Source organism: Poecilia mexicana, unplaced genomic scaffold (genome assembly GCF_051168715.1).
Source record: "Poecilia mexicana isolate PSO_F unplaced genomic scaffold, ASM5116871v1 scaffold_3, whole genome shotgun sequence".
Lineage (NCBI taxonomy): Eukaryota > Metazoa > Chordata > Actinopteri > Cyprinodontiformes > Poeciliidae > Poecilia > Poecilia mexicana.
In genome coordinates this window covers 8,737,422-8,765,283 of record NW_028263372.1, presented here as the reverse complement: position 1 = coordinate 8,765,283, position 27,862 = coordinate 8,737,422, and the positions used below count along the sequence as shown (strand labels likewise).

The window sequence follows — 27,862 nt, the reverse complement described above, 5'->3', positions numbered from 1 at the left end:
TGAGGACATAACTTTAGTCAAAGATAAATCACAGTGGGGTATTGTTGTGGCACAGCGGTAAAGAACAACCCACATATGGAGGCCTTCGTTCTCCACACCTCCATCATAATAACACTTTTAATGCAAAGTTGGTCTAGAAGTTGCAGTGAAAGTCAATGAACCATGCCAACCTTGCATTAAAGTGACATTATTGTCAAAATAATGCAACACTTTTAATCAACTTTGCATTAAAAGTGTCATTTACCGAATGACACTTCATGACGACAGTCGTAAACATTCATAAAGACTCATGGCAGATGTTATGTCATGTCAGTCTTATGCAAAGATTGTCAAATAAAGTGTGGCCGATAGCTGCCTACCTATTGATAGACCTATTGATATTTATAGCTAGTGTTGAGATGCTTTACCAAGGCCGAGAAAGAGTCGCACGCTATTAGACAAAGGGCCCATAGAGTTACATTTTTGATTCTGTTAGACACCAAGGTCCATTTCTCACGAGAAACAGAAACTTATCAGGCCACAGAGACATGGTGTGATTTCAGGGAGTGTCTTCAGTCCATATAATCAGCTACCTTCCTCCTCCTCCTCAGATGCTGCACAGACTTTTTTAGAAACTCTTCTCGGATGTAATGGTAAAGCGTCTCCTTTCAGCGCTGAAAGTTAATACAATAAGTAAAGTCTGAAAGCTTTTCTTGGCTGATTTTATGCTCCAGGTGTCAATACAAATTATGATTCATCGATTGAGATTCTCATTCTCAACACTAGCTAACCTATGTAGTATTATGTTTGTAGAGACACCAGAGCATCTGGAGAGAACTTATATAAAATTGAGGCTTAATTAATTTTAACAATAGATGAAATTACAGACAATATCTGTCTGTCATTTGTGTTTGTAGAGAAACCGGAGCACCCGGAGAAAACTTATATTTAAATTAGAATTATTAATTTTACTAAGAAAATCACAGACAATATCAAGCTATATTTTCAGTTGCTATTTAAATTGTATTTGGAAATCCCACGAATCTGTCAGAGACCATAATATCATAGACCATAATATGGTCTACTAATATGGTCACCTTGCATGCAAAGAGCTAAGGGAGGTAGATTAAAACATTACATTTCTCTTGAAATGTAACCTTTTTAGGAACATTTTTCTCCTCAAAAGCATCTTTGACATCTTCTTGTCTTCTTATATCCTGCAGATTTTCATAGGCCATCTTCTTACGTTTCTCTTGAAATGTAACCTTTTTAGGAACATTTTTCTCCTCAAAAGCATCTTTGACATCTTCTTGTCTCCTTATATCCTGCAGATTTTCATAGGCCATCTTCTTACATTTCTCTTGAAATTTAATCATTTCAGGAACATTTTTCTCCCTCTCGTCATGTACATATTGTGACCGAATGCCTTCACTAACTTTCTTATATTTTTGCATTTGCATTACAACTTGTTTCTCTGCATTTTCAGTAACCTGTTTGTTGGGTTTCTGTTCTTTTTTACGTGACAAAGACTTTATAATTGGTAAGTCATTTTTGTCTTTTCCAGAATCCTCATTGGACAAGTAGAGAGGTCTTACTCCATGTCTGTCAATTTGTAACAAGGTTTTTGATATAGGTTTCTTCTGCTTGGCTTTCCAATTCTCCACATCTCGTGCATAAACATTTTGTGGTCTAGGTCTCTGTTCCTTCTCCTGTAACTTGCGAAGTCCAGCTTCATGTCTTTCTTTCAACCCCTGTAATTCTCGAAATTCATTTTCCCGGTCAATGCATGTCTGAAGATCAGTTCCGTCTGCCGCGAACATTTTACTGTAGTCAACTTTATAATCAGTATTGGTCGTGCTGTCAGGTTTGAAATGTTTTGTAATTTCAGTCACCTTTGAAATAAAGCTGCTTAAATTACAATCCTCATCTTTAAGTATGATAGGCATGTTGAGTTTTTCATTTGGTTGTAATCTCCTCTCTTTTAACGACGCGATAACCCTCCTGGGTATACGACGAGTATCCATCTTATGTCTCTGTTTCAAATTTAAAATTCTCTATAAATTTGTTGGATTGTCCACATCTGGCTTTAGAACACAAGTAACAAGACATTCAAAGGGTTCAGAGCTGATGTCATAGAATCTATGACACAAAGCCTGGGATCCTAGTGACATCATCAGTTAGGTAGAAGTGTAACAGGTTCAATTGCTATTGTAACCAGGAAAAGCTCTTAAGTTATTCACACTTTCTAGTAAAGGAGATGTTTCAATCCATGAAATCATTTCCAAATAAATTGATTCATAATACAAATGTAACTTCTTCCAACAGTTTAGACAAACTTCAGCCAATGTGGCTGTAATTGATATAGGGTTTTCCATTAATTTATTAATTTACGAATATACGAATCAAGTAGCACAGCTCAGTCGTGTTCTAAACCAATATTAATTTCAAAATATAACTTGATTGAAAGAAATAAACCTTCTGTGTTAAAGCGATTTCCATCTAAAAGTCCCATTTACATTATTGCGCACTGATGAGCATGCATATGCTGAATCAGTTCACTCCATAATAAGACAAGGTAATATCAGTCAGATGGGAGGCAACGTGTTTGATGCAGGTGAATGTTATAAGGGAAACTCAACAGTGTTTTCTTCATCAAAAGACGTTTTTGATGAGGAACCTAACAATAGTTTCTAATTTCTTTTGTTGGCCGCTATCTAAGCTACGCCCTAAAGACGGCGTTCCCAGCGTGTCATTTTGTTCAACCTTAGCTTTACGTGTGTGAAAACCACCTATGTGTATGTATGTACGAGTGTGACAGCTGACCCTACTGTCACACAGACCTGAATGGTGATCGTTTCTTTTGTTTATCCTTAACATTAATTTAGACATTAATTAGTGAATAGTTTAGATTTTTATTTTTGAAAATTAGTTTCATTAGCCTGACTTTTTAGTTAACTATTTGAAGTGCACACATTTAGTTAACTTTATTTGTCAGTTCTTTATATTTTTTGTTAAATGCAATAAATTAATTTCTTTGTTTTGAGTTGCCAGTTTCCTTTAGAGTTGCTGCTGGAGGGTCACAGAAGAGCTCCAGCTAATTGACGTCCATATATGGCTGGCAAACCTCCTCAGCGGGCCATTCCATTTGTTTGCCAGGGGACGAGGACATTTGGTTTTCTTTAGTTTAATTTGACCATTTTTTTTAATGTTTCTTCTATTTGGTACTTTCATTCTAATGTTTGTTTAATTTAAAGATTTGGTATTGTATTGATTAGTATTTGTTTAAGTTTTTGTATGTTTAATTACCCCTCGTGTGTCAGCAGTGGTCTGATCAGCCACTATTTAAGTTCCCCTCATGTCTTTTTTGTTAGGTCAGTTTTGTGCTTGAGTTCTTTGTGTTACTACCTGAGTTGGAGTTTGTTATGTTGACCTCAGTTTTTGGGCCCAGTTCCTCATTGTTTAATTATTTTTGAACTTTTTTGTAATAAATTAAGATTATTTTTGGATTCCATTCAGCGTCTCTCTGGCTGGTTTATGTAAGAACCCTCACAACGAGCATGCAAAGAGCTAAGAGAGATAGAGGAAAACAGAATTATTTATTCGTGACGCTCTCTTCCAAATGACCTGCACAAGTTTTGACTCACTCCATCAACAGTCTTCATGCTTTTTTCCCGGCATTTGAATTTCAGTGTCATAGCAATATCAGAAACCTGGCTCACCTCTGAGAAGGGAGCAGACTTCCCGTTGGGAGGGTATGAGTTCAATTATATAAGCAGAAAGAATAAAAAAGGTGGAGGTGTAGCCTTGTACATAAATAATGAACTAAAATACAAGGTAGTAGAAAAAATGTCAGTGTCAGTTGATGATGTAATGGAATGCATTACTATTGAAATTGAGTTTGAGAAGCAGAAAAATATTATAGTTAGCTGTGTGTACAGAGCACCAGCATCTGACACTGAAGTCTTTACAAATTACATGGAAATATTGTTTGCTAAGATTTATCAAAAGGTCATTTTCATCTGTGGAGACTTTAACATTGACATGTTGAATCCAAACAAGGTTAAAAGTACAGCTAACTTTATTGATACTATGCATAGTTTAGGTTTATATCCACTAATTACTAAATCAAGTAGAATAACAACACACAGTTCAACCCTGATTGACAATATATTTACTAATTACATGGAAAATAAATTGAGAAGTGGACTTATTACAAATGATATCAGTGACCATCTACCAGTCTTTGTTATCCTAGAAGAGGTTTCCAGAAAAATAAATGAGGGCACCAACATCACATATAAAAGAATAATGTCAGAAGACTCAATAAGAGCATTAAGAAATGATTTACAAGCAGAGAACTGGAAAGGGTTGTATGAAGAAAAAAATATTGATAAAGCTTTTGAGATATTTCTCAAAATATTTAAAACATTTTATGATAAAAACTGTCCAAATGTACCTTGTAGTTACAGGCAAAAAACCCCCAAATATAAACCACGGATTACTAAAGGATTACACAACGCATGTAAGAAAAAGAATAATCTATATAAACAATTTATAAAATGTAAAACGTTTGAAGCAGAGCAAAAGTATAAAACTTATAAAAATAAATTAACTATTATTAAAAAATGTAAAAAAGAATATTATTCTAAAATATTAGAAAATAATAAACAAAATATTAAAGGAATTTGGAAAACTTTACAAAGCTTGATAAGAAAGAATTCTTCTAATACTACTCACCCTAACTATATTAATTATAATGACAAAACCCTGAATGAAACAGTTGAGATAGTAAATGGATTTAATGAATATTTTGTAAATGTAGGGCCTACATTAGCAGAACAAATAAATATATCAAACCAACTGGATATGGGTACACTGGAAATTTGTATAAAACAAAATACTTCATCTATGTACCTGAAACCTGTAGACAAAATCAAAATTAAAGAAATAGTTAATCAACGTAATAATAAAAAAATCAATGGACTGGAATGAAATTAACATGTCACTTATAAAAAGGATAATCGATGATATTGCAGACCATCTGACTTACATCTGCAACCTGTCATTCATAACTGGAACATTTCCAAATGCAATGAAATTGCAAAGGTTATTCCTCTATTTAAATCTGGCAATAAGAATATTATTAACAATTATAGACCTATGTCTCTCCTTTGTCAATTTTCAAAAATACTAGAAAAAGTTTTTAGTAAAAGGTTAGATAATTTCATTGAAAAGCAAAACATTCTGACTGATTGTCAATATGGTTTCAGAGAAAACCGATCAACTTCAATGGCACTGATGGCGTTAACAGAAGAAATTATAGACAATATGGATAAAATTAATTTGCAATTGCTGTATTTCTGGATCTCAAAAAAGCTTTTGATACCATTGATCATGACATGTTACTAAAAAAACTGGAAAGATATGGAATTAGAGGGGTGGCATTAACCTATGTAGTCGCTGCCCGCCGTGTGGCGTACAAGCATGTGACGCATTAATAAGGCTTCGTAATAATGGACGGCATACCGAGTTCTCATTTCGACTCTGTTGGACAGCACGGACTTCAAACTTTATAAAAGTGGTGTTTTTATATTGGTTTTGTGGTTATTTACTTCAAAATAAAGCCAGAAATAAGATAGATCATTTCTGCCTTATTTTGTGGGGTCTAAATGTACCACATTTCGAAACAACCAATAAAAATGTGTTGACGGTCTGTTGCTAGGTAGAATGGAGACACCTGGAAAGAGACGAGGGGGGGGATTTGGATACGGCAAGAGACTAGGGTGCAGCGATGCTGTGGATTTTACTAAGAGTGTTTCGATGGGTTTTTTAGACTCTGAGTGTGTTTGTTAGAGTTTGTGGTGTGTGCAGGGTTAGTAGTAGTTTTGCTAGCTGGCTTCATAGCAAGCGCTGACGCACAGAGAAGAGAGGCACGCCGGGATGGCCATTTAGACCTCGTCTGCAAAGGGTTAAACTGGATTAGGAGTTACATTGGAAAAAGGAAACAATTTGTAGAATTAGATGGTCAGAAATCAGACTTACTAAACATAACCTGTGGTGTTCCGCAGGGATCAGTGATGGGTCCTAAATTGTTCAATTTGTATATAAATGACTTAGTTAAGGTATCCAACCTTATAAAATACATTATATTTGCAGATGACACAAGTATTTATTGTTCTGGAGAAAACATTCAACAACTCTCAGAAGTGGTCAACACAGAAATGGAAACATGAACACATTGGTTCAAAAATAATAAATTATCAGTAAATTTAGATAAAAAAAATTTATGATATTTGGAAATAATAAAAAACAGGAAAACAATCCAATTAAAATATCAATTGAAAGTATTGATTTAGAACAAGTACATGAAATAAAATTCTTAGGTGTCATATTAGACGATAAATTTAGCTGGAAACCACAGATCAGCCTAGTAAAATCTAAAATAGCCAAAAGTGTTGCTGTTCTAAGAGGAATTACTTTTGTCCTGGACTATAAATCTCTGTTTATTCTATATAACACACTCACTGTACCACATTTAACATATTGTGTGGAAATTTGGGGGAATACATACAAAACAAATTTACAGCCATTATACGTCTTACAAAAAAAATCAATCCAAATACTTCATAAAGTGGGATATTGGGAACATAAACCGGTTATTTATCAAATCAAATCTACTAAAATTCTGGGACCTTGTGTCATGATCCGTGGTTTTCTGTGTTTATTTTGAGGTTTTCTATGTGATCCTGTTTCCCTGTGAGTCTCTGTCCTGTCCTCCCCGTTGATTGCTCCCCAGGTGTGTCTCATTCCCCTGATTACCCCGTGTGTATTTAAACCCACCTGTTGTCTGTGTTCTTCGTCGGGTCCTTGTCGTTTGGAAAGGAGCATGGTTAAGCTTATGCTGCCCCGCTGTTCGTCTGTGTTTGTTCGTCTGCCGGTGCCCTGCCGCCACTCACGCTGCCAGGGCGGGCGTGAGCGGTGATTGGCTGGAGCGCAGCGGCAGCGCCCCGCTGTTCGCCTGGAGGTAATGAGCCTCAATAGGGGACACCTGCTCATTCCAGCCCCGGCAGCGGTGACTTTGCCGGACAGAGACGCTTCTACTCGACGTTTTGAGCACCGGGGAAGCTTCCAGATGCCACTTGAAGGACCCTACAGACGTTGTCCCATCTGCCGCAGTAAGTTTGCTCAGCTGCCGAAGCATTTGGACCGAGTTCACCACGTTTTGAACCAGGCGGAGCGGAAAATCCTCCTGGCGTTTGCCCACGGACGAGTTAACGTCCGGGGAATGGATTGTCCTGTCCAGGGCTGCAACTACAGAGGTCCGAGAGTGGACCGCCACCTCTCCGGCGGTCACAGGGAGCTGGACATCAAGGCGACAAACGACCACCTCCGCAGGCTGCAGTGGAGAGCCACCATCCGCGCTCTCTCCGAGCTGAGGTCCACGGAGCCCACGCAGCCACCAGCCCCAGACTCTCTGGGGGAGGACGGAGATGTTTCCTCTTCTCCGGGGACACCGCAGCGGACCGCTCCGGAGCCCCTTTCCGGTAGGGATTCTTCGCCTTGCTCTCACAGACTTGGTTCTCTGCCTGCCGGATCTCGTCCTGGTTCCAACGCCGGCTCTCGTCCTGGTTCCAACGCCGGCTCTCGTCCTGGTTCCAACGCCGGCTCTCGTCCTGGTTCCAACGCCGGCTCTCGTCCTGGTTCCAACGCCGGCTCTCGTCCTGGTTCCAACGCCGGCTCTCGTCCTGGTTCCAACGCCGGCTCTCGTCCTGGTTCCAACGCCGGCTCTCGTCCTGGTTCCAACGCCGGCTCTCGTCCTGGTTCCAACGCCGGCTCTCGTCCTGGTTCCAACGCCGGCTCTCGTCCTGGTTCCAACGCCGGCTCTCGTCCTGGTTCCAACGCCGGCTCTCGTCCTGGTACTTAGATGAGTACCACACACACCTCCGGGGGGCTCTGTCCACGCCACAGCACCGCATGAATGCACGCTCCAAGCTGGGCCGGATCCGGACCCTTCTCTCCTTCGTTGCCCGGGGGAAACCTCTCAACGCCACCTGGACGTTCATACATGACGTGGAGAAGATCCACGCTTTCCCACAAGCCCTGAAGGACAAGAGGAGAACCATAACAACCATCAAGGTCTACCTGGTGAACTTCTCACAGTTCATGGACTACTTCTCCGACACTCCACCGAGAGGATCCAGGCTGACCAGGAGACGGATCAGGGCCGTCAGCAGGGCGGTCAGAGCGGACCTCCTGCAGATTGGAACCGAGAACGTTCCACCAGATCTCCGTTAAGCGCTCCAAGGCAAAGAGGTCCATCACCAGGAAGCACCTGCAAAGTGCAAGAGCCTGGCCACGGCAACCATCCCTGTCCTCCTCGGGAAGCTGGAGGCAGCACCACCGACCGTCCAGCTGCGCCACAGGCTCTACGGCTACCTAGCCTGCTACCTATCTGCGGTGTACGGTCACAGGCCTGGCGTCCTGACAAACATGACGGTGGGAGAACTTCAAGAAGCGATAGACGATGCTGAGGAAGGATCTCCAGGCTTTGTAATCAATGTAAGTGGATCTCTGAGAACCAGATGCATGGAGCTCCGGGCAGAGAACCAGGTGCACTGAGCTCCATGCTCCTGGAGCTCATGATCTCATCCCTTCTCAGGTGAGGAACCACAAGACCAACAGGGCCTTTGGAGCTGCCCAGCTGTTCCTGACCCATGCAGAGTTCAGCTGGTTCGTCCGGTGGCTGTCGATCCGGAGCACGCTGACCCCACCATGCAAGTTCCTGTTCTTCAGCAGCAACCAGAAGCGGATCTCCAAGCTGACACGGTTCGCACAGTGTGCCTGGACCGAGATGGGGCTTCCAGGCCAGCCGACCATGACTGATTTCCACAGCGCAGTAGCGACACATGTGGGTACCACATTCCTCCGGTCAGAGAAAACCACCAGGTTTTTTAATAAACTCTTATTTTGTTTTACAGGCAAGGGATGCACACAGCAGAGAGGTCAGCTTTCCCGGGTCATGTGCCAGGACTGCGGACAGGTTCTATGCCAACCAGCTCACTGTGGAACAACTGGCGGACATCAGAAGCAAGTTTGACAGAGCCACAGCGCCACAATCTTCTCCAGGCTCTGGAACCTCTGGGGACGGTAGTCCACGACTCCCCCGGCAAGGTGACTAGTCTTCGGACCTGGCATCCTCTGCCACCCCTGGGGATTCAGAGAGAGAGACGGAGCAAACCACTTAAAAGAAAAAAAAAGTTAAATAAAGAAATTATCTGTGAAACAACCGCATCTCTTTAATTACCGGGGGGGGGGGAGGTTTGAGTAGCTCCAGACCCGCATGGCCATGCAGAGAACCAGGGGCCCGGAGCTCCAGGCAGGGGACCGGGCCCCCACATCCAGGCAGGGGACAGGGCATGGAGGGTTAGGGTTTAGTTTTGTCTAGATTAATGACAAGTTGTCATAATGAAGACATTTTGAATGTCAGCTTTGTATTAAAAGTGTCATTATTTACCGAATGATGCTTCATGACAACAGTCATAACTATTCATGAAGACTTATTGATGTTCATGACAGGTGTTAGGTCATGTTTATGAAAGTGTCATGACAGTCTTATTCACCCCCATTCAAATAAAGTGTTACCATTTATTTTTATAAGTTTTATATTTTTGCTCTGCTTCAAAAGTTTTACATTTTATAAATTGTTTATATAGATTCTTTTTCTTGCATGCGTTTTGTAATCCATGGCTTATATTTGTTTTTTTGCCTGTAATTACAAGGTACAGTTGGACAGTTTTCATAAAATGTTTTAAATATTTTGAGAAATATCTCAAAAGCTTTATCAATATTTTTTTCTTCATACAACCCTTTCCAGTTCTCTGCTTGTAAATCATTTCTTAATGCTCTTATTGAGTCTTCCGACATTATTCTTTTATATGTGATGTTGGTGCTGTTGAGATGCTTTACCAAGGCCGAGAGAGTCACAGGCTGTTAGACAAAGGGCCCATAGTAAAGAGTTACATTTTTGATTCTGTTAGACACCAAGGTCCATTTCTCATGAGAAACAGAAACTTATCAGGCCACAGAGACATGGTGTGATTTCAGGGAGTGTCTTCAGTCCATATAATCAGCTACCTTCCTCCTCCTCCTCAGATGCTGCACAGACTTTTTTAGAAACTCTTCTCGGATGTAATGGTAAAGCGTCTCCTTTCAGCGCTGAAAGTTAATACAATAAGTAAAGTCTGAAAGCTTTTCTTGGCTGATTTTATGCTCCAGGTGTCAATACAAATTATGATTCATTGATTGAGATTCTCATTCTCAAGTTATTTTTTTTTTTTTTGTAAATCATAAAAGTATCAACACTTTGTCAAATAGTGAACGAATTATAAAAAAAAATAAACCTGTCAAAATGGGTATAAAAATAAAGGTTAATTTGTTAGCTTTAATATAATACTGAGATGTAAACGCCGCATATAATTGCTCGTTGGCAAAGATAAATCATTCTCACCGCTCCACAACGCGCCTCTGAATTCGCTACAACTTATTCCTGCGGTTCACATTGAGCTGCGCAACCAGAGCTAATGTGGCGGGTTTTAAACTCTTACCCAGAGTTTCTCCAAAGGACCATAATTCCTCACAGTAAGTTGATGTAAATATCCATACAGGTCAGCCTGTGTCCAGTTTGAGTGAAAGGAGGCGCACGCGATCCCGCTGAGGCAAAGCAGCGGCGGCGCGCGAGGCAAAGCGCAGAGGCGCCAGCTGTGTGATTATAACAAAAATCTCACAACAACAAAAACTTATAATGAACTTAATGGGGGAGGTTAAAGAATTGAAGAGACAGAATGTAGAGAAAGACAAGCAAATAGCCTTCCTGGAACATCGTGTGGCTGATTTGGAACAATACAGTCGAATGAATGATGTTATAATTAGTGGGTTGGAAATGAAGCCACGATCATATGCCCGGGCAGTTACAGAAGCAAACAATACCGAAGAAAGGGATGAAAAGCAAGGAACTTTTGAAAAACAGATATCATTCTTCAGCAACAAGGGCATCAGCATTGATAATGGCATTGAAGCTTGCCATCCACTTCCACAAAAAAACAAAGGAGTTAAACCTGCTATTGTAATGAGATTTACAAACAGGAAACACAAAAATGAACTCCTTAAACAAGGGAGGAAATTAAAGGGAACCAATGTTTATATAAATGAGCATCTTACCAAACTAAACGCAGATATAGCAAGACGAGCACGTTTTCTCAGGAAACAAAAGAAAATACAGTCAACATGGACCTCAAACTGCAGAGTTTATATCAAATTGAACGGTTCACCGGAAGAAGCCAAGATACTGATCATCAGACAAATTGAAGAGTTGGATAAATATCAGTGAAACAGGATAACCGGGCAACCTCTGATCAACTTTCTGAAAACCAGAGATAACAAGAAAATATACACATGAACATAGACACAGATATTGACCCAGACAACAATTTTCTTGATTATTTGAATGACAACTGTCATTACTACACTGATGTCATTACTACACTGATGATAACTATAGCCAATGCTTCAATTTGGATCAAGAAATGTCAATTATTCATTTCAATAGCCGTAGCCTTTATGCAAATTATGACAAAATAAAAGAATATTTATATCAACTAAAAAGGTCATTCAGCGTCATAGCAATAACAGAAACCTGGCTCACCTCTGAGAAGGGAGCAGATTTCCTACTGGAGGGGTATGAGTTCAAGTACATAAACAGAAAGAATAAAAAAGGTGGAGGTGTAGCTTTGTACATTAATAATGATCTAAAATATAAGGTGTTAGAAAAAATGTCAGTGTCAGTTGATGAAGTAATGGAATGCATTGCTATTGAAATCCAATTTGAGAAGCAGAAAAATATAATGGTCAGCTGTGTGTACAGAGCACTGGCATCTGACACTGACATCTTTACAAATTACATGTAAACATTGTTTGCTAAGATGCATCAAAAGGTAATTTTCATCTGTGGAGACTTTAGATTCATCATGACATGATGAATCCACATATGGTTAAAAGTACATTGAACTTTATTGATACTATGCATAGTTTAGGTTTATATCCGCTAATTACTAAACCAAGTAGAATAACAACACACAGTTCAACCCTGATTAACAATATATTTACTAATTACATGGAAAGTAAATTGAGAAGTGGACTTATTATAAATGATATCAGTGACCATCTTCCAGTGTTTGTTATACTGGAAGATGTTTGCAGAAAAATAAACAAGGTCACAAACATGACTTACAAAAGAATAATATCAGAGGACTCAATAAGAGCATTAAGAAACGATTTACAATCACAGAACTGGAAAGTGTTGTGTGAAGAAAGAAATCTTGATAAGGCTTTTGACATGTTTACCAAAATATTTAAAGCATTTTATGATAAAAACTGTCCAACTGTAACTTGTAATTACAGGCAAAAAAACAAACATAAGCCATGGATTACAAAAGGCATACAGAATGCATGTAAGAAAAAGAATAATCTAAAACGCTTGAAGCAGAGCAAAAATATAAAACTTATAAAAATAAATTAACTATTATTATGAGAAAATGTAAAAAAGATTATTATTCTTAAAATATTAGAAAATAATAAACAAAACATTAAAGGAATTTGGAAAACTTTACATAGCTTGATAAGAAAGAATTCTTCTAATACTACTCACTCTAAATATATTATTTATAATGATAAAAGCCTGAATGAAAAAGTTGGGATAGTAAATGGATTTAATGAATATTTTGTAAACGTAGGGCCTACGTTAGCAGAACAAATAAATAAATCAAACCCACTGGATGTGGATTCACCTGAAATCTATATTAAACAAAATACATCATCTATGTACCTGAAACCAGTAGACAAAATTGAAATTAAGGAAATAGTTAATCAATGCAACAATAAAAAATCAATGGACTGGAATGACATTAACATGTCACTTATAAAAAAGATAATTGATGATGTGGCAGATCCTCTAACTTACATCTGCAACTTGTCATTCATAACTGGAACATTTCCAAATGCAATGAAAATAGCGAAGGTTATTCCTCTATTTAAATCTGGAGATAAGAATATAATTAGTAATTATAGACCTGTGTCTCTTCTCTGTCAATTTTCAAAAATACTAGAAAAAGTTTTTAGTAAAAGGTTAGATAATTTCATTGAAAAGCAAAACATTCTGACTGATTGTCAGTATGGTTTTAGAGAAAACCGATCAACTTCGATGGCACTGATGGCATTAACAGAAGAAATTATAGACAATATGGATAAAAAGAAATTTGCAATTGGTATATTTCTGGATCTCAAAAAAGCTTTTGATACCATCAATCATGACATGTTATTAAAAAAAACTGGAAAGGTATGGAATTAGAGGGGTGCCATTAAACTGGCTGAGGAGCTACATTGGAGAAAGGAAACAATTTGTAGAATTAGATGGTCAGAAATCAGACTTACTCAACATAACTTGAGTAAGTTATGTTGCGGAACTCCTGTGGAGTTCCGCAGGGATCAGTTTTGGGACCCAAATTATTCAATTTGTATATAAATGACATAGTCAAAATATCAAACCTTATAAAATACATTATATTTGCAGATGATACAAGTATCTTCTGTACTGGAGAAAACATTCAACAACTCTCAGAAGTGATCAACACAGAAATAGAAAAATTACAGCATTGGCTCAAAAACAATAAATTATTTGTAAATTTAGATAAAACCAAATTCATGATATTCGGAAACAATAAAAAAAGGAAAATAATCCAATTAAAATATCAATTGACAGTGTTGATTTAGAAGAAGTACATGAAATAAAATTCTTGGGTGTCATATTAGATAATAAATTCAGCTGGAAAGCACAGATCAGCCTAGTAAAATCTAAAATAGCCAAGAGTGTTGCTGTTATAAGAAGAATTAGTTTCGTCCTGGACTATAAATCTTTGTTTATTCTATATAACACACTCATTGCACCACATTTGACATATTGTGTGGAAGTTTGGGGGAATACATACAAAACAAATTTACAGCCATTATACATCTTACAAAAACAATCTATCCGTATACTACATAAAGTGGGATACTGGGAACACACAAACCAGTTATATACTGAAATTCTGGGACCTGGTAATATTTAAAACTACACAATTCATGTTTAAGGTCCGAAATCAAAAACATCCACACAGTATACAGGAAATGTTTGGTGACAGAGAGGGTGGTTATAATTTAAGAGGTGAAGGATATTTTAAAAAACAACATATTAGAACTACCAGGAAGAGTTTTTGTTTATCTGTGTGTGGAGTAAATGTCTGGAATGGATTGAATGATGAGTTTAAACAAATTACAAATGTAAACCAATTTAAAAAGCTGATTAAAGCAGAGCTCATTTCAAAATATGCTATAAGATGTTAATGTTCAATAGTCTATAATGTAATTGATGATATAAATAGTACTTAAAATAATTCTGTATAGTTAAACATGATGAAAAATGGAAAAAAGTTCTCTCTTTTTGATGTTATGAAAGTTAATTGAAAATACATTGACAAGTAGGAAAGGGGCAGGACATTATAAGATGTATCTTCTACCTGCTCCTTTTCGAACAGAAAATATAAAATTTTGCATGTCACATGGGCATAATAATTTGTTTCACATTTTATTTAAGTTTGTTTCATTCTACTTTATTTTATTTTCTTTTTTGAAAGTCTGTTCGAAATAAATAAATAAATAAATAAATAAGCTACAAACGTTTAGGATCTTAGTGAATATTTTTGATATGCCCGTCAGAAGAGGAAGTGCTGGTGGCGTTCAGATTGTCATCTGCCGAGATCGACTCAAAACCTTCCGCGATCGACCGGCACCCACTGCTAAGTAGCGGAATATCGGTCGCCAGGAAACCACTACGATCACGCAAAGAATCAGAATAACGGGCGCGATGTTTAGCAGTTAATTCAACCATAAGGGTAATAAGGGCTTCAGATTTCACAGATGAGGAAAACGTTTTAATTTAAAGAAAACATTGAACAAGTGAGCAGTGGGTCAGATATACTAGCCTAACTGTTGTTAGCCTGCTACTGACTGATAACCTTAGCATGTGCTGCGCAGTTCGGTGTGTTTTGTTTCCGTTAGCACTAAACAACCCACCAAGTCATCAGTAGACCAGCTGTTTAAATCAGTTAATCAACCACCGCTGTACTCAGGTGAAAACTTATGAATAATCACAATATAGACATTAAACCTGACAACATAAAGTAACAGACTGGATGTTCTGTTTTAGTGTTTTTGCTGTGGGAAATGTTAGTTTTCGGTGTTGATTCCCCTGATCGGTAATCTCTGCTCTATCTGCTCGTTGAGCTGTTTGTCGGTTGCCATGGCAACGGGTCGTGTAATACCGACATACAGAGCGAGAAAAGGCGGAATATAAATTGTTGGAGCTATGTTTTTTATTATTTCTTTATCCATTTGAATTTTGTTACTTTATTCTAAAATTTCTATTTTTTTTTAATTATTTACAGAGTTTATTTGTAGGTTGATAATTGTTGATTTTATTTATATTTTGTTTTATTATTTTTCTTATTTATTTTCTAAATTTAGACAGGAAGTAATGTGGGTCAGTCCACTTTCTATAAGTGCAGGGGCCTGGTGAAGGACCAGCAGGCATTTGGGTTTGGGGCCGATGGTTTTTACCAGAGCAAGAGTGGTAGCATGAGAACAAATGAAAGTTTGATCTCTGTAATTTGTATCATGGAGAATTTATCAAACATCAGTTTTCTAATATTTATTTTAAGTTGTATTTAATAGATATATCTAATAATAAATGATGGCGCTACTAATATTTTCGTGACAGATTTCTCCTTGTCTTGTATTGGAGTATAGTTTATATATATGTAATATATATAGTTTTTAACTTGCATTGTTTCAAAATGAGCTTCATGTAGCACCGAAGCTTAAATACAATTTCTTAATGTAGTATAGTTAATTATTTTGACGTCTTTCATACTCCTGCTAATTGATATGTATTACTGGCCTGGACAGCGCCTATTGGTCACTATGTGATTCATTGTGTCCAGAAAACCATTTTATCCCAATGCAGGAGCAGCCTGATGGAGCTGCTGACTTAATTTGGATTAAACAGAAGTGCAAATTTGTTGTTTTAATACTGGTTGTGGGTTTAAATAGCATTTCACTGGAGATCTTTTCCCGTAACATATAATTACACAGTAATACATTTTTATATTTCCTGTCAACTTAATATCTTTTAATACAAAAACACGGTGGACCGCCTCGACACCCCGACCACCGGGCTTAGCAAGTTTTCTGGGGGAAACCCTGGCATAAAAACAATGCCATACTTGACGGAGTTTGGCTACATCGAGGCTCACTGCAGTAAAAAAAAGACATATGGAGCGATCAGACAGCAGGTAAAGCAGCGCACAGCTACACTCACCCGGATTAGCATAACGGTCAGAAAGCTAAACAAATAAGCAAAATTATTTAAGTCTTCGAGCTGCGGTGTAAGATATGAGGGGCCGTTTAGGACAAAATTTACGTTTTGTCTCTCACACACTACCAAAAAGGGTAGAGGAGAAAAAGTTTTATAAAGAAATGTCCAAGCAGGAGTTTGCCCAAAAGTTACTTGACAAACAGGAGAGAGAAAAGAAAGTTGAAATGAAAAAGTCTTTGACTGATGCATGGGATGGTCAAGTTGAATATAAACGGCAGAAGAAGATGGAAATGGACAAGATTAAGAAACAAGGGTCTTACTCCTTGATGGAATCAGAACAGTTGCATCGAACAGAAGAAGTTGAGAAGAAGAAGCAAAAACTCAGCACACAGGACAAGACTGAGCAAAACATGAGGGACCAAATGATAACACAGTGTGAAATATATCAGAGTGTCGGTGACTCAAATGAAGGCTTTCAGTCGACATCAGTGTTTGTACAACACGTTGATGTGGATGAGATGAAGCTTCCTGAAAAGTTTAATCCTCTAGAGGAATCTAGAAAGATTGTTTATGACAATCTGGATAATAAAAGAGGAAGGAAGCTGCCAACTTCGCTCTTTTGGAGGAAAGGCGATTTCAAGTGAGAGCTAAGCAGCTGTTAGGCCAAAAGTTACGAGAGGAGCAGGAGAGGGAGAAGAAAGCCATTTTGAAAAAGTCTCTGACTGACGCATTGGATGAACAAATTCAATATAAACAACAGAAGAAGAAGGAAATAGCTGAAATTGAAAAGCAACAAATGGCTGCCATAATGGAGTCAGACTGCATCAAATTGAGGAAATTGAGATGAAGAGACATAAGAAAAAGAAAGACCGTGAAAAACTAGAGAAAGAGAAAAAAGCCGCAGCTATCAAGTCTCTGACTAATTCTTGGGATTCCCAGATACAACGTAAACAGCAGGAGAAAAAGGAACTTTGTGAGCTTGAAAGGAAAGACATGACTTCATTAATTGAATTGGAAAGAGTGTGTGGAGGTGCAAATTGGAAAAGTATCAACCTTCCGCAAAACAAACAGCCTGCTGACAAACATAATGACGTAAAAACCAGCAACGTTTCCAGACCTTTACTGAGTCGTCAGAAAGTTACCAATACCAAGCCTGTCAAGCTTTCCTCACTGAAATCCAAGTCTGTGCACTTCTCTGAGAATTGCAAAGAGAACTGTAAAAGGGTAAGATTCCCATTAATTTGCAGTCCCAAATTGATTGGTGGGGGCTGAGTTCTATGTCGGCATTGCTGAAACAATAGGTTTTCTCTGGGTGCTCCAGTTTCCCTACAAAAACGACAGACAGACAGACAGACAGTGTGGCTGCCATTGGCGGCAGTTATACAGTTTGGTTTAATTTGATGATTTTAAGTTGATGTAAAATATTTTATGTTTATTATAAGTTGTGCAAAGGTTACCGGAGTGGAACCAACGTTTAATTTGTTGTTTCATTTAGGCACATATTTTTAGTTACACGCCGCACTCTGTAGAGGGCAGCATGCTTTATTATTTTCTTAATTGATGGAGAGATTTGGTGGGCTTCGGGGAGCACTTTCATTGGCTAGAAACTCCCACACAGGAGGAGCTGATCCGCACATTTTCCGGCAGTTTGACACCGACTCTGAGTCCGGTTGACGCTTGCGGAAACCGAGTGAGAGACAGAGAGTTGGTTGGGAGCTGCCAGGTTTTCGATTAAGTGCTAACTGGCATTTGCTAAATTAATCCAGAGGTGGTTTTGGCATAATCCGGGTTGTGAGTGGATCAGATGGCAAGTAGTAGTGGGGGAAATGGGGAGGACGAGAGTATGGATACAGGGTGGTCTATGGTAGAAAATAGAAGAGCGGGAGGGGAGAGAGATAAGGCGAAAAAAGAGATAAACACTGGGAAAAGATCTCTTGAGGATGAGGAAGAAACAGCTGAAATAAGGAAGAAAGTTATGATGGAAGAGTTTAAAGTTATATTAAAATTTAAAACTGGACATGATTTGTTTGGAATAAGTCCCATTAGTCTGTCGAACGGACTTAAAAAAGTTATTGGAGAAGTAGAGCTAGCTAAAGTATTAAGCGATAGAGGCCTGCTCATTATTTGCAAAAATGCCGAACAAAAGAATAAAGCTCTTAAACTACAGATGGTGTGTAGAAAGGAGGTGCTGGAAAGAAAGGTTGTTGGGGAAGAGAAAGGAGCAAAAGGAGTAATTTCAGGAATTCCTGTAGGAGAAAATTTAGAGGAGCTGAAGAAAGTAATTAAAGGAGGGGAGGTCACAGACATCAAATGGCTACAGGCTTTCAGGAATGGAGAAAGAGCGGACAGTACATCTGTACTACTGATCTTCAAAGATAGAGTTCTGCCTAATAAGGTAATGGTTGGCTACATAAGTTTCAATGTAAGGCAATATATTCCAGCACCACTCAGGTGCTTTAAATGCCAAAGGTATGGACATATTGCGAATGTCTGTAAAGGGAAACAGAGATGTGGGAGATGTGGAGGCGAACATTCATATGGTGAGTGTGGAAATAACCCTGTGAAATGCTGTAACTGTGGAGGAAATCATACTGCAGCATATGCAGGTTGCACTGTAAGGAAAGAAGCAGCTGAAGTTCAAAAAATTAAAACTGAAAAGAAAGTAACTTATGCTGAAGCAGTGAAACAGGTGAAAAAAATTGATAGCGCTCCAAAATTAAGCTATGAAAAGAAGACAGTGGAAGACAATCATCAGAGTAATATCACGATAGAAAAATTGATTCCCTTTCTTGCATACATCATTAATTGCTCAGAGCAAGCAAAAAATAAAACAGAAAAAATTAAAATCATAGTAAAAGCAGCTACTAAATTTTTTAAGGTCAAAGATGTATCCTGGGAAAAAATTCATGATGAACTCAGACAGAGTGAAGGAGCATCTGAACTGGAGGCATCTCAAACTGTCACATAATTTTAATACTACAATGGAACGCTCGCAGTCTAATATCGAATGGTCAGGAATTTAAAGGATTCATTAATAACCTACACCCAAAACCAGATATAATATGCATTCAAGAAACATGGCTCAAACCATCCTTACAGTTTAGTATTCAGGGTTATTCAGACCCTGTAAAGACAGATCAAATGGCAGTGGAGGAGGTTGTGCTATATTTGTTAAGACCGACATAAAATTTATTCAAATACAAATAACATCAGATTTAGAAATTACTGCTGTTGAAGTTTGGACAAATAATGGAAATATTAAAATAATAAACTTTTATAATCCTTGTAAAATATTAGAAAAACTAAAACTTGAAACAATCATAGGAAACTGGAGAGGGAAAATAATTTGGTGTGGGGATTTTAATGCACATAGTACTTTATGGGGAGACCAGGATGATTATAATGTAGGAATTGTAGAAGAGTTAATTGAAGAAAAAGAATTGGCCATTTTAAATAATGGAGAAGGCACTCGGGTGGACTTGGTAAGGGGTAAAGAATCTGCTATTGATCTGACCTTGGTCTCTCAATCTATTGCTGGTCTATGTAGCTGGGAAGTATTTAAAGAAAACACAATAGGGAGCGATCATTATCCCATTTTTGTTAATATAGGTTTAAATGTAAAGCAAGACCAGATAAAACTTGAGGGGAGGTGGAAATTTGAGAAAGCAGATTGGGGTAAATTTGAAATTATGAGTGAGGTTAGCCTGGAAGATGTGGATATAAATAAACCAATAAATGAGTTAAATTCAGAAATTAGCAAGTGTATAATAAATTCAGCCAAATCATGTATTCCTAGAAGTAGTGGTAATAGAAAAAAGAAGATAGTTCCATGGTGGACACCAGAATGTTCAATAGTAATTAAACAGAGAAATAAGGCTTTTAAGATACTTAAGAAAATAATATGTTTCCAAAACCTAACTGATTATAAAAGAAAACAGGCAGAAGTCAGGAAAATTATAAGGAAAGCTAAAAGGGATTATTGGAGGAAATATTGTGAATCTTTGGGGAAAAATACTGCACTAGACAGGGTTTGGAATACTATTAAAAAAATGTCTGGGAATTCCAAAAAGTATTTTTTTCCAATAATAAAAGATAATGGAAATAGTATTGTAGATAATAAAAATAAGGCTGAGGTATTAGCAAAAATATTTGCAAAGGTACATAGTACAGAGAATCTAGATAACAAAGAAAAATTAGGACGTGAAACTACTAAACAGCGAAATATTGAATTAATTCAAGATGATGAAGAATATGATAATTTTATTAATGTGAAATTTTCCTTGTTTGAGTTGAATAGAGCACTGAGGAATTCTAATAAGTCGACGCCTGGAAATGATCAAATTACTTACAATATGTTAAGTAAACTTAGTGATGTGAGTAAAGAAGTAATTCTAAAATTGTATAATAAAGTTTGGGAAGGAGGTATATTACCTGATAAATGGAAAGAAGCCATCATCATTCCTATTTGCAAACCAGGGAAAGACCCAAATGCAGCTGAAAGTTACAGACCAATAGCTCTAACATCATGTCTGGGTAAAGTTATGGAGAAAATGATAAATAACAGGTTAATTTATTTCTTAGAATCTAAGGAAAAGGTTAAAAACTATCAATTTGGCTTTAGGAAAGGCAAAAGTACAATTGATCCAGCGTTGTGTCTGGAACATGAAATTAGGCGAGCCCAGATTAATAAAGAGAGTGTGAGAGCAATCTTCTTAGACGTGGAAAAGGCTTATGACATGCTGTGGAAAGAAGGGCTGTTGATTAAATTAAAACAATTAGGTATAAAGGGAAAAATTTATAGGTGGATTAAAAATTTCTTAACTGGGAGAAATATTAGAGTTAAAGTAGGAGGGGAAATGAGTTCAGAATATCAAGTTGAAAATGGGACTCCCCAAGGCAGTATTATTAGCCCTATGCTATTTATTATAATGATTAATGATATGTTTAATAGTATGGATAAATCCTTTGGTGTTTCATTATTTGCAGATGATGGCATCATTTGGAAGAGGGGGAAAAACACAGAATTTATAAACAGGAAAGTACAGGAAGCATTAAACAAGGTAGAAGCTTGGGTTTTAGACTGGGGATTTAGATTCTCCATATCCAAAACTAAATTTGTTGTTTTTACAAATAGAAGAATGAATACCAATATGGATCTCAAATTATATGGGAATATTATAGAGAGGAAAGAGCAAATTAAATATTTGGGTATGTGGTTTGATAAAAAACTCACATGGAAAATACATATAGATAAAATAGTGGAAAAAAGTAAAAGAATTTTAAATATTATGAGATGTTTGAGAGGCAGAGAATGGGGAGCAGATAGGAAAGCACTAAAGACCGTTTACATCGGACTAATTAGGTCAATGTTTGACTATGGTTGCATGTTATATAACTCAGCGTCAAGTAGTTTACTGACGAAGATAGATAAAATACAATATCAGGCGTTAAGACTTTGCTGCGGAGCAATGAAAACTACTCCAGTGTCAGCTCTACAGGTTGAGATGGGTGAGATGCCATTAGAGCTCAGGAGGGAACAATTAGCCTTAACCTATTGGGCAAATATTAAAGGTCATAGTGAAGCCCATCCTCCACATATGACATTACAACCTTGTCAAGAAAAAGAAAAGAAACAAATTAAAAGTTTTGGATGGATAATTTTAAATAAAGTAAATGATATTGGAATAGATCAATTTCTAATTAGTCCTGTGGTTAGTACTTCTGTCATTCCGTTATGGGTTTATCAACATTCTGAAGTTGATTTAAAATTATTGGAAAAGGGAAAAGAATTAGGAAAGGATGAAGTGGAAAATTATATTAAAAAAGAATATTCAGAATTTATTTAAATATATACAGATGCTTCAAAAATGGTAAATAGTCAAGTAGGCATATCATTTATTGTTCCAGACTTAAACTTTATGAAAAACAAACGGATAAATAATAAACTGACAGTGTATACAGGAGAACTAATGGCAATTTTAATGGCTTTAGAATGGGTTGAGGAAATGGAAAATAGAGAGTTTTTAATTTGCTCAGATTCTAGTAGCGCATTAATTAGTATCCAAGAGGTAAAGTCAGAATCAAGGCAAGACATTATATTGGATATAATTCACTTAATTTCCAGGATTATAAATCAGGGCTCGCAGGTGAAATTTGTTTGGATTCCTGCCCACATTGGCGTGGTAGGTAATGAACTGGCTGATAGTTTCGCTAAGAGTGCATCAAGAAAGGAAAGTGTTGATTTAAGTATTAAGATAAGTAAAAGTGAGATAAAAAATATTGTAAAGGAATACATCAAGGGGAAATGGCAAGAACAAGTGGGATAAAGGAGAGAAAGCGAGATTTTATTATAGTATCCAAAAAAAAGTGGGGGAAAATAGAAAAGGTAACAGAAGGAAAAGTGAAGAAGATATTATATCAAGAATCAGGTTTGGACATACAGGATTAAATAGTACTCTTAAGTTAATTAATAAACATAATACAGGTTGTTGTAGTTATTGTGGAGAATTAGAAACAGTACAACATATTTTCTTAGAATGCAACAAATACATACGAGAAAGAGAGGTATTACATAGATTCTATGACATCAGCTCTGAACCCTTTGAATGTCTTGTAAAACCCAACGAATTTATAGTGAATTTTACATTTTAAACAGAGACGTAAGATGGATTCTCATCGTACACCCAGGAGGGTTATCGAGTCGTTAAAAGAGAGGAGATTACAACTGTGGCAACCTGGGGGGTGGATTTTCTTAGTATGAACCCAAATATAAAATATTAAAGGTTACGATGACCAACAACGCCACCTGGAATAAATCCAGGAAAATATAATGTAGTAAGGACACAGGTAAGTTCTACTGGAAATGAGGAGACAAGATTCAAAAAGTTCTACAAAATTTATTAAATTTCAAAATATCTTTTAAATTCCCAATAATCTGAAATTGAATAGTTAAAACAGTGAATGCATTTGACAAGATAATAAAATGTCTAAATTTCAAAGGAAACTGAGGCTTACCGAAGGGGGAAGTAGTGAGGGAAGGGGCAACATCCAGTGCAGAAAAAGGGGACCACCCTGGACACTACAAAACACGGCAAACAAAAAAAGAAAAAAAAAGGTGCTCCAACAAAACACACAAGACAAGACACCGCCACCAGGGGTCACCACCACCACCACCACAGAAGCCTCAGTCCCTAAAAGACAGACAAGAAAATGAAACGGTACAAGTAAAACAGTGATACAATAGCCCTACAATGTTGGACTTTATCCTCAGAGAAAGTGCAGATTAGTATTTTAAAACAATTTATAAGTAGGCAAAACAGCAGCGAGTGTCACTCCAGATGCAATGCTGATGAGTCAGAAGGCTAAAAAGAATAGAGCAAATTATTAATACAACTGCTAACAAAAACATAACTTGCAGCAGCTGCTTGTGACCTGATAAATGACTGCACTGCCAAATAATCAGATCCCCAATTCCGCCTAGATGCAGTGCAACTGTAAGAAAACGCTATGTGAAGGTTTTGTTTACATGGGGTAGACGTTACTTAGCCACGCTAAGCCCTTACCTTCCTGTCAGCAAATGAATAAACGGACAGATCGGTCCAAATATTGGAGGTGCAGCAAAGGAGGCTAAGCAGATAAACCAATTAGTATTACTAGCAATTATTAAAGCCAACAAACAATAAAACAGCCACGCTTACCCAGAACAGTGCAAACAAAGGAAGCAGATTTGGTTGACGTCACGACAGGTGAAGGCTTGCTTATATGCAGCAGCTGAAATTGGCAGCGCACCATTTATGCTGCTACACAACCAAATGAAAAACTCAACAGGCCTATCAAAATTAAAGATGGGGATTGTAATTTAAGCAGCTTTATTTCAAAGGTGTCTGAAATTTCAAAACATTTCAAACCTAACAGCACGACCAATACTGATTATAAAGTTGTCTACAGTAAAATGTTCACGGCAGACGGAACTGATCTTCAGACATGCATTGACCGGGATAATGAATTTCGAGAATTACAGGGGTTGATAGAAAGACACGAAGCTGGACTTCGCAAGTTACAGGAGAAGAAGCCGAAACCTAGACCACAAAATGTTTACGCACGGGATGTGGAGAACTGGAAAGCCAAGCAGGAGAAAAATGTATCAAAAACATTGTTACAAATTGACAAACATGGAGTAAGACCTCTCTACTTGTCCAATGAGGATTCTGGAAAAGACTAAATTGACTTACCGATTATAAAGTCTTTGTCACGTAAAAAAAGAACAGAAACCCAAAAAACAGGTTACTGAAAATGCAGAGAAACAAGTCGCAAGTCGCAAAGGCAAAAACACAAGAAAGTTAGTGAAGGCATTCGGTCACAATATGTACGTGACGAGAGGGAGAAAAATGTTCCTGAAATGGTTAAATTTCAAGAGAAATGTAAGAAGATGGCCTATGAAAATCTGGAGGTTATAAGGACACAAAAATATGTCAGACGCTTTAGAGGAGAAAAAGTTTTATAAAGAAATGTCCAAGCAGGAGTTTGCCCAAAAGTTACCTGACAAACAGGAGAGAGAAAAGAAAGTTGAAATGAAAAAGTCTTTGACTGATGCATGGGAAGGTCAAGTTGAATATAAACGGCAGAAGAAGATGGAAATGGACAAGATTAAGAAACAAGGGTCTTACTCCTTGATGGAATCAGAACAGTTGCATCGAACAGAAGAAGTTGAGAAGAAGAAGCAAAAACTCAGCACACAGGACAAGACTGAGCAAACATGAGGGACCAAATGATAACACAGTGTGAAATATATCAGAGTGTCGGTGACTCAAATGAAGGCTTTCAGTCGACATCAGTGTTTGTACAACACGTTGATGTGGATGAGATGAAGCTTCCTGAAAAGTTTAATCCTCTAGAGGAATCTAGAAAGATTGTTTATGACAATCTGGATAATAAAAGAGGAAGGAAGCTGCCAACTTCGCTCTTTTGGAGGAAAGGCGATTTCAAGTGAGAGCTAAGCAGCTGTTAGGCCAAAAGTTACGAGAGGAGCAGGAGAGGGAGAAGAAAGCCATTTTGAAAAAGTCTCTGACTGACGCATTGGATGAACAAATTCAATATAAACAACAGAAGAAGAAGGAAATAGCTGAAATTGAAAAGCAACAAATGGCTGCCATAATGGAGTCAGACTGCATCAAATTGAGGAAATTGAGATGAAGAGACATAAGAAAAAGAAAGACCGTGAAAAACTAGAGAAAGAGAAAAAAGCCGCAGCTATCAAGTCTCTGACTAATTCTTGGGATTCCCAGATACAACGTAAACAGCAGGAGAAAAAGGAACTTTGTGAGCTTGAAAGGAAAGACATGACTTCATTAATTGAATTGGAAAGAGTGTGTGGAGGTGCAAATTGGAAAAGTATCAACCTTCCGCAAAACAAACAGCCTGCTGACAAACATAATGACGTAAAAACCAGCAACGTTTCCAGACCTTTACTGAGTCGTCAGAAAGTTACCAATACCAAGCCTGTCAAGACTAGTTAAAGCCATTGCACGACTCATGCGATGTGTCAAAGAGGTCAAGGGTTCGCTCTCCAGAACCAACAAAGTCACCAGTCTTGAGGAGAGGAAAGAGGCGGAGTTTTTCATCATAGCTACAGTCCAAAGAGAAGTGTTTTCTGAAGAAATCAAAGATCTAAAATCCAAGAAGGAGGAAACAAAGAATAGCACAAACAGGCTGCATAAACTGAATCCTTTCTTGGATGAAAACGGTGTGCTCAGAGTAGGAGGTCGGCTGGAACGTTCTTCTTTACATACATACATTAAACATCCAGCAATCTTACCAAGCAAAACCCATATATCACAGCTGCTCATTGATCACTTCCATCAAAAGATTCATCACCAGGGACGTGGGATGACCATGAACGAGCTCCGATCAAATGGCATCTGGATATTGGGATGCAGTCACACAGTGTCTTCCTACATTTATAAGTGCGTGAAATGCAGAAAGTTCAGAAGAAATGCTGAAGTACAAAGAATGGCAGATTTACCGCGTGAAAGAGTGGAAACATCGCCTCCCTTTACCTATTGTGGAATGGACTGCTTTGGCCCGTTTTACTTTAAAGAGGGAAGAAAGGAACTTAAACGCTACGGCTGCTATTCACATGCCTGTGCTCGCGTGCTGTGCATATAGAGCTACTTGACGACATGACATCTGATGCTTTTATTAATGCTCTTCGAACATTGATTGCCATACGTGGAAATGTTCGGCAGCTTCGGTCAGATCAGGGAACCAACTTTGTTGGAGCAAGACGAGAGTTCTTGGAATCTGTAAAGAAAATGGACCAAGAAAGCCTAAAACAACTAGGTTGTGAATTTGTCATGAACCCAGCATCTGCTAGCCATACGGGTGGAGCCTGGGAAAGACAGATCAGGACAATAAGAAGTGTGTTGACATCCATTTTGGATCATTCATCCAAAAGGCTTGACATTTCATCTTTACGTACATACCTTTATGAGGTTATGGCGATCATAAATAGTAGGCCCTTAACAACTCACCTGCTTAGTGATCCCACTTCTCCACAACCTCTTACACCGAATCACATCCTGACCATGAAGTCTTCAGTGGTTTTACCACCACCTGGTGAGTTTGTGAAAGAAGATCTTTATCTTCGCAAACGATGGCGCAAGGTACGATACTTGGCCAATGAATTTTGGACCAGATGGAAAAGGGAATACCTGCTGAATCTTCAGCAAAGAAACAAATGGTACAAGACTCAGAGAAATGCCAAGATCAATGACATTGTGATTCTGATGGACAATAGTCTACCCAGAAATGAGTGGAAACTGGCCAAGGTCACAAAAGTGTACCCTAGTGAAGATGGAGTCATAAGGAAACTCGAACTGTTGATGAGTGATGCAACACTTGATGACCAAGGAAAAAGAGTTAATAAGCCAGTACATCTTGAGAGACCCATCCTTTCCTCACTGAAATCCAAGTCTGTGCACTTCTCTGAGAATTGCAAAGAGAACTGTAAAAGGGTAAAATTCCCATTAATTTGCAGTCCCAAATTGATTGGTGGGGGCTGAGTTCTATGTCGGCATTGCTGAAACAATAGGTTTTCTCTGGGTGCTCCAGTTTTCCTACAAAAACAACAGACAGACAGACAGTGTGGCTGCCATTGGCGGCAGTTATACAGTTTGGTTTAATTTGATGATTTTAAGTTGATGTAAAATATTTTATGTTTATTATAAGTTGTGCAAAGGTTACCGGAGTGGAACCAACGTTTAATTTGTTGTTTCATTTAGGCACATATTTTTAGTTACACGCCGAGGGCAGCATGCTTTATTATTTTCTTAATTGATGGAGAGATTTGGTGAGGCACCGAGGCTCCGGTAGCTGGATTGACAGAAGAGGCTACAGGAGTTTCTGTATTAACCCTTTCAG

At 37.9% G+C, this 27,862-nt stretch overlaps 1 protein-coding gene, 1 long non-coding RNA gene and 1 pseudogene across 2 annotated transcripts; 2 read left to right on the top strand and 1 right to left on the bottom strand.

The window, feature by feature from the left end:
• The first annotated feature begins 7,953 nt into the window (after nucleotides 1–7,953).
• Nucleotides 7,954–9,265, top strand: LOC106911668 (uncharacterized; annotated as a pseudogene).
• A 1,122-nt stretch (nucleotides 9,266–10,387) lies between these two features.
• LOC148160170 (uncharacterized) lies at nucleotides 10,388–11,427 on the top strand. Its single transcript, XM_088004610.1, has 2 exons — nucleotides 10,388–10,391; nucleotides 10,695–11,427. Exons 1-2 carry the CDS (start codon nucleotides 10,388–10,390, stop codon nucleotides 11,363–11,365), a joined length of 675 nt encoding a protein of 224 aa, XP_087860736.1. The 3' UTR covers nucleotides 11,366–11,427.
• An 11,741-nt stretch (nucleotides 11,428–23,168) lies between these two features.
• On the bottom strand, nucleotides 23,169–24,187 carry LOC148160169 (uncharacterized). The gene is made up of 3 exons (XR_015762591.1): nucleotides 24,142–24,187; nucleotides 24,007–24,070; nucleotides 23,169–23,935 (listed from the first exon to the last, which is right to left on the bottom strand). It is a non-coding gene; the product is annotated as an uncharacterized LOC148160169 (long non-coding RNA).
• Between the last annotated feature and the right edge of the window lie 3,675 nt (nucleotides 24,188–27,862).